Source organism: Halichoerus grypus, chromosome 6 (genome assembly GCF_964656455.1).
Source record: "Halichoerus grypus chromosome 6, mHalGry1.hap1.1, whole genome shotgun sequence".
NCBI classification, from domain to species: domain Eukaryota; kingdom Metazoa; phylum Chordata; class Mammalia; order Carnivora; family Phocidae; genus Halichoerus; species Halichoerus grypus.
This window is the reverse complement of record NC_135717.1, coordinates 65409844-65422851: the sequence shown is the minus strand read 5'-3', so window position 1 is coordinate 65422851 and position 13008 is coordinate 65409844. Positions and strand designations below refer to the sequence as shown.

The window sequence follows — 13008 nt, the reverse complement described above, 5'->3', positions numbered from 1 at the left end:
AAGCAGACTCAAGAACCAAAAGTGAGCTACTTAGCTCAACTGTATGAGCCCCACATGTGATGTGGCTCTTGAGTAGGCTAGGGAAAGGAAGGTGCAGTACTAAGAGAATGTTGACCCTAAATCTTAGCTCTAAGAGATTCAAGACAGGAGTGAAGAGGGAACCGCCATCTTCCAGTAATTCGCCAAAATGACCAACACAAAGGGAAAGAGGAGAGGTACCCGCTATATGTTCTCTAGGCCTTTTAGAAAACATGGAGTTATTCCTTTGGCCACATACATGTGAATCTATAAGAAATGTGATATTGTGGACATCAAGGGAATGGGCACTGTTCAAAAAGGAATGCCCCACAAATGTTACCATGGCAAAACTGGAAGAGTCTACAATGTTACTCAGCATGCTGTTGGCATTGTTGTAAACAAACAAGTTAAGGGCAAGATTCTTGCCAAGAGAATTAACGTACGCATTGAGCATATTAAACACTCAAAGAGCTGAGATAGCTTCCTGAAGTGTGTGAAGGAAAATGATCAGAAAAAGAAGGAAGCCAAAGAGAAAGGTACTTGGGTTCAACAGAAGCGCCAGCTTGCCCTACCCAGAGAAGCACACTTTGTGAGAACCAATGGAAAGGAGCCCAAGCTGCTGGAACCCACTCCCTATGAATTCATGGCATGATAAATGTAAAGAAAATAAAAGACCTCAAGACTGAAAAAAAAAAAAAAAAAAGAAAAGAAAAAGATAGGAGTGAAGAGAGTTCGTTCTCAAGAGAACACACTTTATGTTTAACAATAAGCATGAGGTGACGATGGCCAAGTTCATGAACCTCTGGGAGTTTCTGTTTCCACATCTACAATGTAGAGATGATAATGCCTCCCTCGAAGGGCTGTTGAAAGATTAAGTGAAATAATGTATGAAAGGACCCAACACAGAGCCTGTAACATGAGAGGGCATACTACTATTAATATTAATGACAGAAGGGATAATAATTAATATTAATGACAGCACAATGGGGCAGGGAGCTTGATGTGCATTTCTGTTCATTCATTCATTCAACAGATGTGAATTAAGCATTTAATACTGATTCAGGCTCTGGAACATAATAGTAAACACAAAAGAAAAAGTTTATATTCTACTAGGGTAGAAATCCAATAAAAATATAAAACATTACATAATATAATTTCAGATTATGAAAACTTCTGTGAGGAAAATGTAGCAGAGTAAGGGGTAGACAGAAGATGAGTTAGTGGAGCAGAATTCCAATGCTCTTTCCATGATAACTCCACGGCCTCTGAACAGACCTCGATAAAAACATCATTTCTCCTGGAATATATTTACTTCCACTGACCCATCGCATTTAGCCTCAGAATGGAGTGAGAAAGAATTCACAAAGGAGGAACTTCATCACAGGCTCAGAATGGGAGTGTGCCTCAAAGACAAGTACAAGGAAAGAAATGATTCTCGAGTACCAAGTCCTTTCTTTGGATTCTGGCATCTTTCCTGTGAGTATGCACAAGCTCTAAGGGATTGAGGGACAGGTGACGTCTATCCTGCTTTCTCAGAGTGTGGTCCTGGCAAATGGCAGCAGCAGCACCTGGGAATTTTGTGGAAGAGCTAATTCCTGGGCCTGATCTCAGACCCACTGAATCAGAAACTCTAGGGGCCCAGAAATCCGTGTTTTAGCATCTCTCTTGGTGATTCTCATGCACAGTAAAATTTGAGAACCACTGGTCAACAGAAATATTACTAATGATAAAGTGTTGTAATAATGACTACCAATTAATGAGTGCTATGTTTCCAGACATGGAACTCAGGGTGCTTCGAACATATATTATTTAATCCACATAAGAAGGGTCGGGTACAATCATCCCCACTTTGTAGAAGAGGGCAACAGGGTGTAGAGAGTGTCGATAATGTGCCAGGTGACAGGCCAGGACTCACACTCTCATCTTCCTGACAGCAGGAAGGTGGACTGTCATAATCAGTAAGCTCACACTGAATAAGACACTTTTGGACTGGATTTCTCAATCAGTGCATGGCTATGGAATCACACAATCTCTTAACCTGCTTCTCCATATCCCGAATTCCTTTTGTAATGTATATACATATTCTTTGAATTCTGTACATCTGTTCACCCTAATGAAATATTTTAATGTCAAGAGATTTTTTTCCCATAGTGGACAGAAAGGGAAATAAGTGACCAAATGTTCATAAACAAGTTAAGTTCTCCAAACTGCGACAGACCCTTTTACTCAGCAAATTAATAACAATTCCCAGTATTTTGGGAAGGTACTGAGAATCATGCTTAAGAGCAGAATGAGCAGGGTGACTGCTCATAAAATTGGTTTGAGAACAAAACTGATCACATTCTGAGGAAAGGGAAATGTTCCATGAGGACTGTTCCTGACTCCTGTCCATTTCTGTATCTATCAGGCCTGCTTTTTTCCTCTATCTTGGAGCCCTGTACCACCCCTAAACCCCACTTCAGAGAAGCCCCCAACCCTCTCCTGAAGGCTTAGGCCTTGGATATGTGGGTTTTACTAAACATTTTTTTTATTTTTATTTTTTTGGATATGCGGGTTTTAGATGTTCTAGTCCAATACCCTGGGTCTCAGCATGGCCATTCTTGGTGCAGCCCAGAGTTACCTGCAACCCAGGTCAGATCATTCAAATCATGATTCCAGGACCTACTTCCAAACTTGTGAGTTGGCATGAGAAACTGAGTTCCTGTCCTGCTCGCTGTGTCTAAACCTCATCCTGGGAACCTCTGGGTCTGGGATATTGTCTTTCTCTCACTAGACATCCCTGCTGAGCCTCTGGGCCCCAGCCCTGGGTTTGGGGCCTTTGCTCCCTCCTGACAACTGTCATTCAATTTGTCTGCTCTAAAGTGTATTCCATTACCAACTAAGCCCTAACTGTGGATGTTTGGAGGTAGGACACATTCTAATACTCTGAGTGTAAAACTTGGCTGTGCTTAGGGAAAGCAAAAATTCCTGGGCCCCATCCTTAAGCATTTTGAGTCAGTGGGTCCAGGGCCTTGGAACTTGTATTTTTACCATGAGTCTGAGTCAGCCAGTTACTGACCAGCATTTCAGAACCTCTCTCAAAACCTTCTCCCTGCTTAAGAGATGTGGGCGTTAAATGCACACGTGGAAATGAGGGCCTCCAGTCTGCTAATTTCTCAGGGTCTCAGAATTCCAAACAAGGGCTATGGGGTCAGACAGGAACACAATGAAGACACGGTTCAGGCCGGCTGGTGGCAGGCGTGGGGCAGGGCAGAGATTTTGCATCCTAACAAACAGCAGTCTCAGAAAGGGGCCTCTGAGCCACCACCTGGTTGCTTTCTTTCTTTCTTTTTTTAAGTAGGCTCCACGCCCAGCGTGGAGCCCAATGCAGGGCTTAAATTCTTGACCCTGAGATCAAGACCTGAGCTGAAATCAAGAGTTGGACGCTTAACCCAGGTGCCCCCACCGCCTGGTTTCTTATCGTGGTTCAGCCACTTACTGGTTGGGGAGTCTCTGTGCTCAGCTTCCACATCTATATTTTAGGGAGAATTATGGCTCTTACCTCAAAAGGTTGGTAAGAGGATTAAATGTGTTAATGTATGTAAAGTGCTTAAAACATTGCCTTATAGATGCTATGTGTTTGTCATTATTCTCACTACCCCGTCTATGCCAGGAACAGGAAAGGAGATGCGGGAACCTGAAGTAGGCAGGACATTCTCCTCATCTCTCTTCCTTCTGACCCAAATGGACCCTTGCCTCAGGGCCTTTGCACTTGCTGTTCTTGTTTCTGGAATGCTCTTCCCTGGGTAATTCTTCCTCCCTCACTTTACTCACATCTTTTGTTAAATGTCATTCCCTCAGAGACCCTTTCCCTGGCCAACCCATTTAAAGAGGCCCTGGTCCTGGCACACTCTGTCCCCTACCCTGTTTCATATTTATCCAGAGCCTTAGCATTACCTGATATCACTTTTTTTTTTGTTTATTGCCATTTCTCTCACACTGAATATAAACTCCATGAGAACAGGGATTATTATAAGTTTGGTTCACTTCTGTATTCCTAGCACCTGGGACAGTACCTAGCAGGTAGCTGGCATTCAATCAATATTGAGTAAATGAACGAATGAACGAACGAACGAACGAACGAATGAATGCCCAGGCTGCCTGCGCTCAATCAGAGTTTTGGGAACGTTTGGGTCTAGGAGACAGACACCCAACTCCTGGAGTAACAGATGCGTGACAACATCACGCTAGTGTGGGCACCTCTGAGATCATCTCTAATGACGTGGTCCTTGACAAAGAATATGTTTGCTGTACATGTTAAATGTTAAGTGTTGTCCTCCACTTATGAAAATGATGTAAACCTATAGTATAGACTTTGAACCACTTCCTCAGGAGAGGTGACATGGGCACCCGCATGGAGTGTGGCAGCATACATTTCTAGGAACATGGTGATGGGGTTCTTCCGTCGGGGGGGTGGGTGGGTGACTGACCTACAAAGGAATCTCACCAGGACCCTGGTCTTATTAACACCTGCTCCACAGACTTCCATCCCAGATGGAAAATGAGGAACCTGACTCTCAGGAGAAATCCTGTACACAGCCTTGTGCCATACCTATGGAATTAGATAATCAGCACTCTCTGGTATGAGATGTGATTGAGGGGCTGAGGAGGGAAAGGAGTTTATGGTGTTTGAGGCAACAGTATGGTCAGAATAGCTACATAAACTCCCTGAATCCATTTCTAGGAGTCAGTTGTTAATTTGGCAGAAAACAGTTGCTTCTGCCCAACCTTCCAAAATACGGTGCTAACGTAAACCTTACCAAACACCCGATAATAATTACCTTTTGATAATATACACCTTAAAAAGTTTCAAGACCCAGAAATGCTATTTTTAGACAAAGTTTTTTTTCTATTTTTTGTATTTTCTATATTTTTCTAGGAAATCTTGTGATGTTCCTAATTTCTAAAAACTTCTTACAGCGGAATAATGGTCCAATAAAGAACTGAAAAACCGTAAATCAGATTTGTTCAAAATGGAGAGCTTTCATTTTTATAAGTGATGAAGAAGCCTGGACAGACTCATTATAAAATAGTTTTAGATTCAGAAACAGGAACTGAGGGCAGAAATGCTTCCACCTTTCCTATTTTGGTTTAAAATGAAAAAATTACTATGATACACTTGTGGTTAATTATATAACATTTAGCATTTTTTTTCCCTTAAAAGGAAATATTGACTCGAATCGCTCACAAATCTAAATCAAGGACTTCTTATGACATACCTTTAAAACAAAGCAGTAGTCAGTGGGTGCTTTATATTTCATTTTACACTGAATCCCATAATAAATGTTGACATTTTCAAACTGTATAAAACATGCCAGATCTCGAGACGTCTGAAAGAGAAGGAAAAAAATAACCTTAACTGAGTTGACAGCTAATAATTTTTCAAGGCTGTCCTTGACGGCACAACTAAGGATTACATGGATTACATGTTAGCAGAAAAATATTGAATTTTAGGTAACTTATTTAAGCATCTATCATGTATATATTTTCTTTTTTTTTCTTTTTTTTAAAGATTTTATTTATTTATTTGAGAGAGAGAATGAGACAGAGAGAGCATGAGAGGGTCAGAGGGAGAAGCAGACTCCCTGCTGAGCAGGGAGCCCGATGCGGGACTCGATCCCGGGACTCCAGGATCATGACCTGAGCCGAAGGCAGTCGCCCAACCAACTGAGCCACCCAGGCGCCCTATCATGTATATATTTTCTAAAAGTCAAGCCGGCATTTTTAGAGGTAAAAGAGCACACCCAAGACAAAACGGTGCGCCACAGAGCCAGCAGTGGAGTGGAACGTTGTACTGCTTTTCTGGCACCTGTACGTGGACTCCCAGGGCCGGAGCTGACTGGCTGACCTTGAGCCGCTGTTACTGGTGCAGTCAAGACGAGGGGACTGACCACCTAGTCAGAAATTTCATTCTGGCTTTTGCCATTCCAAGTCAGTGATTTCATGATTGAGCATTCAAAAAGAGAAAGTCCTCCTCAGGATGAACAATAAGAGGTAAATTTGATGCTCAGTAAATTAGCACACACTTCATGCACTTCTCCCTGAGAAAAAAAAAGATTCCTTTCATGCTTTCTCTTCGGTGCTGGTGTTGCCATGGAGACAGAAACCTCTCCACCATGTATAATGTGCTTGTGAGGACTGCAATCTCTCATCTACATATTCGGTTACACTTCAATTAAAATTCACCCTATTACTCTTTTTTTTTTTTTACCTTCACATTCTATAATTCTTTACTAGGTTATTGAATAAAGAGCAGAGGGCAGAATGGCTACACCTCAGTGCACAATTCCTCCTTTAAAGATGGCTGTACAGTTTTTTTCTTGTAAGATATTTTCTTCTGGATTTTCGAAGTCTTGTTTTCTTTTAAACTGAAAAAATAAAACCTATTCATCATAATTTTAAGAACAATGTATTATACATATATATAATTAAATGAAAATCTTCTATGCTCCTTTTTTCTAATTCCACTCTTTTCTCTGGAAGTACCATTGTTAATAGTTTGGAAGTATTCTTCCAAATGTTTCTGGGTGAATATTTATATACATATGTATATGGGTAGACATACCCATATACATACATACACATACACAATTTTAAAAATATGAATGATGAGATTTTACTATAAACACTCTTCCATGAACTTGCTATTTTCTTAACATAGTATCTTGGGGTCTTTCTATGTCCAGACCTACGGACGGATACACAACAGTCATGGAGTGAGTACACAGTGCTCCACTCCATGGGCGTAACAATTTATTTAACCATTCCTACCACAGATGACTAGAGGTTATTGTAATATTTTGCTCTTGCAAAAAATACTGTGCATATGAACAAATATTTCCGTGGGGCAGATTGCTAAATGCGGAGCTGCCATTTGAAAGGGTATTCCCCTTTATAGTCGAATAGATCTTGTTAAATTGTCCCCCAATTTGGCTCTATCAGTTTATATTCTAACCTTCTGGGCATGACAGTGCCCATTTTTCTTACTTACTCCTGCTGAAATCTGGATATTATCAACATTGTTCATTTTATCAATCTCATAGGAAGAAATATTTCACCTTTCATTTTACATTTCCCTGATATACTACTGGTAAGACAGAGCAACTTTTTAATTGTTCACAGGCTATTGATATTTCTTTTTCTGTAAATTCTCACTTAATAAGCTTTTCTGTTTTTCTATGAGCAGGTTTTTTTTTTTTTTTCTTATTGATTTGTTAAGGTCTATATATTTTGTGGGTATTCATATTTGGTTATACATGCTAAAGTGTACTCTCTAACTCCAGAGCTAGTCTTTAACTTCTTGTTTGGTATCTTGGGCAGTAAAGAATTAAAAAACCCCTGGGTGGGGGATTGGGGTAACTGGGTAATGGACATTAAGGAAGGCACTTGATGTAATGAGCACTGGGTGTTATATGAAACTGATGAATCACTAAATTACTTCTGAAACTAGCAATACACTACATGTTAATTAAATTGAATTTAAATTAAAAAAAAATTAAAAACACTTTACATGGTCAAATTTGTCCTTTTTTTCCTTTATAATTTAGAGTTTTTAGTCTTACTGAAGGTTTCCCCATCCCCAAATTATGAAAATATTAACCTATATTTTCTCAGAAAATTTAAAACAAAATATAGATAAAAGAAGATTTTATATTTTTTCTAAATATATTTAATCAATCTATGATTTAATTTGGAACATGGTATGAGGTAAGAAACTATTTTCTCCAAATAGATATACGATTATTTCAATGCTATTTATTAAATACCATAGTCATTCCCCACTACTATAAAATGCTCACTTTTAATTTCCCTTATATTACTAGATCTGTGTTGATCTGTTTTCTCCACTTGTACTGTTTTTACCTAATGTTTTGGCATCTGGAAGGAGGAGTTCTACCTCAGTTTTCTTCACAACCTTTTTTGGGGGGGGGAACAGTATCTCTTCCTGATTAATTTTATTAATTTTATTTTTATTTTTTTTTCAACATGGGGCTTGAACTCACAACTCTGAGATCATGACCTGAGCCAAGATCAAGAGTTGGACACTCAACCAACTGAGCCACCCAGGCGCCCCTCTGATGAATTTTAAAAATCAGTCTGTGAAATTCAAGTCAAACAATCCTATTGAAATTTTTCTTGGGGGACGCCCAGATGGCACAGTTGGTTAAGCGGCTGCCTTTGGCTCAGGTCATGATCCCAGGGTCCTGGGATCGAGTCCCGCATCGGGCTCTTTGCTCAGCGGGGAGCCTGCTTCTCCCTCTGCCCGCCTCTCACCCTGCTTGTGGGCTCTCTCTGTGTCTCTCTCTCTGAGAAATAAATAAAATCTTTAAAAAAAAAGAAAGTCTTCTTAGGATTTAATATATAGAAAGTTTGGGAGAGAATTAATATCTTTTCATCCACCAACATGGTATATTTCTATTTATTTCAGTTCTATTTCACTTCCTTTATTAAATTTTATATTTTATGCCACATAGGTCTTGAACATTTCCTGTTCTGTTTATTGTTAAGTATTTTGTATTTTTTTTGTTCCTACTATGCATAAAATATTTTGCATTATATTTTAATTTGCATATTGTTTGTACAAAGGAAAACAGTTTCTTATTTGGTAAATTTATTTGGTCCTAATAGCTTTTCAGTTGAGTGTCTTATATTTCTGGTAGACAATCATGTCAAGTGTGACTAAAGAGAGTTTTGTCTCATCTTTTCCAAAAAATTCTACTTCTTACTCTTTTTCTTGACTCCTGGATTGTTCCTCCATTCCAAGGTTAATGGTAGCAGTGAGAAAAAGTACTTTGGTCCAAAGCCAGTTGAACACTTCTAATTTTATCACTAAGTGTGTTGTGATAGGTTTATTTATACATCTCATTTACATGTAAATGCCAAAGTCTTTTTTCCCCCAAACACTTCTAAAACAAAATTATTTGTGGGTCAGCTCGCTCTTACGTCCCCATTGTGGGACTGGACTGAAGATGGCACAAATGGGAAGGTATCAGTTCTCTAAGATCGACACTACGTAGGAGCCGTTGCTGCCCCTAAACCGAGCGTTACCCATAGTGCCTCTCCTGCATTCCAACAGCGGTAAGAGAGTCTTCCAACTAGAGCGTCAGACCTGGGTATTTCCCAGGACTTCACCTGCTTGGGAACGTGGGTCAAGCCTTATTGGAAGAAGCCTGCAATTTGTACATATGCCATTTGGTGGTGCCCTGGATTTGGAAGTGAAGGCAAAATGCTTCAGAGTACCCCAGATATAGATGAGAGAGGTATCCTAAAGCTTTTTATGGGTAAGCAAAAGATGGAAATGCCCCAAGCCTCTAAAAAACGGTCTTAGAAAAAGCTAATGGTCAGAATGAGAGTCAAAATTCATTTCAAAGATGGAGAATTTATGATATGCTTGTAGATCTGAGGCAATAATCTTAAATCACCACGCAGTTTAATGATACCTAAGACACTCTTCTAAAATAGGCAGGTAAATGCGTCTAGTACACCTCAGAGAACAATTTAAATGTTCAAAGTATAAGGGCTACAATCTTAATGTAGATCTCTCAACACTTATACCTCTATGATTCCAGATAAAGGAAGTTTACTATAATGGTAAATACAGAGGAAGAAAATCTTCAGAAATAGATACGTAAAGTAACAAATTAATCTCTAGAAAAGTGCTTCCGCCATAATTTTTGAAACCTGACTTTAAAATAGATAAAATTCTTCACCTTCAGGAGAAAGCTATGGAAAAATTCAAAAGGACTTCTGCAATTCTGTCTGAATAGGGTATGTATTTGTATAAACATCGTAATAACACAAATTTCAGAGCGAAAGAGTGCATTTAAATTGCCACCTGAGGATTTCTTCAGTTTCATTTTCATAAAATGATTTTTTGATAAAGAGTTTTATTTTTCCTTCTAACCTTAGTCTTTCCTTTGGGTACATAATAAATTCCAGAAGCCCGTAAAAGAAAATAGCGCCTTTTCCAGGATTTCTTTCCATCTTCTTTCAAATAAAGAGCTCCTTCAAGTTCTGGCACAATGATGGATGTTCCACAGAAACTTTCCTGAAATTGAAATTCCAATTATAGAGAACCCAGGAAAGAAACAAAAACCACATTTTTGTTCACATTTAAACAAACTATGGCAAACTAGGCTTTAAGCTAAAAGTCATTTGTTTATAACTCTGAATGCATACAATTACACTGCATGCTATTTGTCAAAAGAGAGGAGGGATACCATGGTGGTTGAATCTCAGCTCTTGAGTTACACTTCAAGGCTTCTTCACCACTTAGCTTTGTGAACGTGGGCAAGTCACTAAATCTCAGTTCCTTTACTTGTAAAAACTGAGTCATAATAGCCCAGCTTAACAAGAAAGGTTGTGAGTACAATCTTGGTTTACTCTAAAAGTAAGCATTCCATAAAGGCTATTTCTGTTATTATAAGTTGGTAAATACAAGAATTATTCCTTTTCCTACAAGTAAAAAAATTACTATTTTACTGCTAGGAAATAGAAAAATCAGAATATATAATCCTATACCTAAATATGTGTAAGTTAATTTATTCCTGTGATGGTTTTCTTACTGAAGAATAAAACAAGCAATTAATACTATGGTGTCAGAAAAGGAGAGGGACAAAATAAATTTTCTGGGTGTAGATTTTCAAATGTCAAAACTTGCGTACAGTTATATAATTCTTAGAAATTTCTTTTAAAAAGCAATGCAGTAAAATTACATATCATTCTGTCTCCCAGTTCAAATACTCAAATTTATTTTGGCCTTTCTTTTTTATAACTTTCAACCTCCTTTCGGGGTGCCTGGGTGGCTCAGTCGTTGGGCGTCTGCCTTCGGCTCAGGTCATGATCCCGGGGTCCTGGGATCGAGCCCCGCATCGGGCTCCCTGCTCCGCGGGAAGCCTGCTTCTCCCTCTCCCACTCCCCCCAAACATGTTCCCTCTCTCACTGTGTCTCTCTCTGTCAAATAAATAAATAAAATCTTGAAAAAAAACCCCAAAAAACAAAAAAACTTTCAACCTCCTTTCATTCCATCTCATAAATGTAGAATAACTTTTATTTTTGTACCCTGAAAGTAAATTTATATGTAGTAGAGCTGGGATACATTTTTGTTCACATTTCCCCCCAGTTTAGCTAGCATTAGTTGCCTTGTCAATAATCTTTTCAATCAGATTTTTGTTCCAAATTGGAAAGCAGGATAATGCTGATTTTTCATAGTATAACATGCTTTGTATTTTCTTTCACATCCAGCTTTTAACACACTGCTCAAGTTCCATATCAAGAACTATTCAGGCAATTGTATACATCAAGGCACAAGCAGTCCCTGATTTACAGACAGCTGATGGATAAGCACTGATTAAAAACAAATGGCTGGGGGCGCCTGGGTGGCTCAGTCGGTTAAGCGTCTGCCTTCGGCTCAGGTCATGATCCCGGGGTCCTGGGATCGAGCCCCGCATCGGGCTCCTTGCTCTGCGGGAAGCCTGCTTCTCCTTCTCCCTCTCCCTCTGCTGTTCCCCCTGCTTGTGCTCCCTCTCTCTCTCTGTCAAATAAATAAATAAAATCTTTAAAAAAAAAAACAAAAAACAAATGGCTGTGTCAGGAAACTTCACCCTCCCCTTCCATGTCTGTCAGTCCTGATCACTGCTAGGTACACTCAGAACCTGAATCTCCTTGCTGCTAGGGACACCTGGTGCTTTCTCTTCCTCAACTCAACCTGGAGTCTAGTAAATGCAGAGAACATCCCCATTCCCACTGCAGGGCCTCTGCGGGAAATACCCACTGTGTGCTCTTGGCCTCTAAAGGCAGAATCTGTAACATGTTTTCAGAACCTTGGGAGTGGCAGAAGGTTCTAGCACCTACTCCATCTGGTACAGGGCTGGGAGAATGTGGTGGGGAGAGAAACCTGTGCGGGAGCCTGGCCAGACCTTGGTGAATGAGAGGGGGTGTTCGTCAAAGTCAGCCAGCTGGCTCCAGGTGTGAATGTGGCCCAGGTGTCACCAGGTCTTCTGAGTTTTCAGAAGAAGCCTCAAATCTACTAATTCAAAAAAAGGTCAACACACTGTTGAAGAGGAAGAAAACCTGTCTAGGGCTCCAGCATGCCCATCTGTGACCTGTGATCTCTGCACTCCTTTGCATTATGTGCTGGGAACAAAGCCCTGAGTTTCAGCATAGTTAGTATGTGAAAACTCACTAGGAGTTTAAAAAAAAATCAACCATTAAATGAACTTCTGGAACATGACCCTATAGTGATAATCACAAACATGTGCAGAGTAATCGACACAATGCTTCCACTACCTCCTGGGACAGCTGTAATAATTCAATATGATCCAGGAGACTGAGGTCCTTGGACTCGCCCAATAACACATGAACCTCAGTGGTAGGCCCAGAACTTGTATCAGGTTTCCCAACTCCAAAGCTCATTCTTCCTCCCACACCTGGCTACTGGAAGAGCGTCTTAGAATTCACTGTAAAGAAGGTTTGGAAATCCTTACATCTGACTTCTGTGGCGCACTTAAGTAATGAAAAACATGGAATGTTAAGAGATGAGTTTTATGTGGATTCATAAGTGTTTTAGTCCAGAATTACTAATCCAACTTCATGAAAGTGAAATATAGGCCAAAGCCATACTTTTAAACAACTGACTCAAAGAACCAGTTTAATTATCTAAATAGCTATAATTTAGTAATAATTTGATTTTAAAGCCCCAAGTTAAAATTTCAGTGTGTCTCAGAATCTCCCATTGTTCTAAGAAGCAAATAACTTAAAAATAGATACAGTTAATATCCTTCTCTTTTCTTCCACTCAGCAAAATTAAACTTACCTCAAGTAAGGATTCCTTGTTCTTAGCATTCATTTTCTCATTTGTTTCCTTTCCTTCTTTTTTTCCTTTGTTATCCAGGTAAAAATTCTAAATAAAATATAAAAAGAGCAGATCAGTAAGTGTTCATCGCCATGCTA

The 13008-nt window shown here is 39.5% G+C and overlaps 1 protein-coding gene and 1 pseudogene across 3 annotated transcripts in view; one reads left to right on the top strand and one right to left on the bottom strand.

Annotated features, from left to right (window-relative positions):
- APBB1IP (amyloid beta precursor protein binding family B member 1 interacting protein) overlaps window positions 1-13008 on the bottom strand; it is a 109934-nt gene that overhangs the window by 18981 nt on the left and 77945 nt on the right. For 2 of the 3 annotated variants that reach the window (XM_078075258.1, XM_036092297.2), the window contains exons 8-10: window positions 12872-12958; window positions 9962-10105; window positions 5277-5387 (exon numbers count right to left, since the gene is read on the bottom strand). In XM_078075258.1, the coding sequence (XP_077931384.1) occupies window positions 5277-5387; window positions 9962-10105; window positions 12872-12958 (342 nt within the window). The remainder of the gene's footprint in view (window positions 1-5276; window positions 5388-9961; window positions 10106-12871; window positions 12959-13008) is intronic. The other variant, XM_078075257.1, reaches the window with a different exon arrangement.
- On the top strand, window positions 163-700 carry LOC118535753 (large ribosomal subunit protein eL21 pseudogene; annotated as a pseudogene).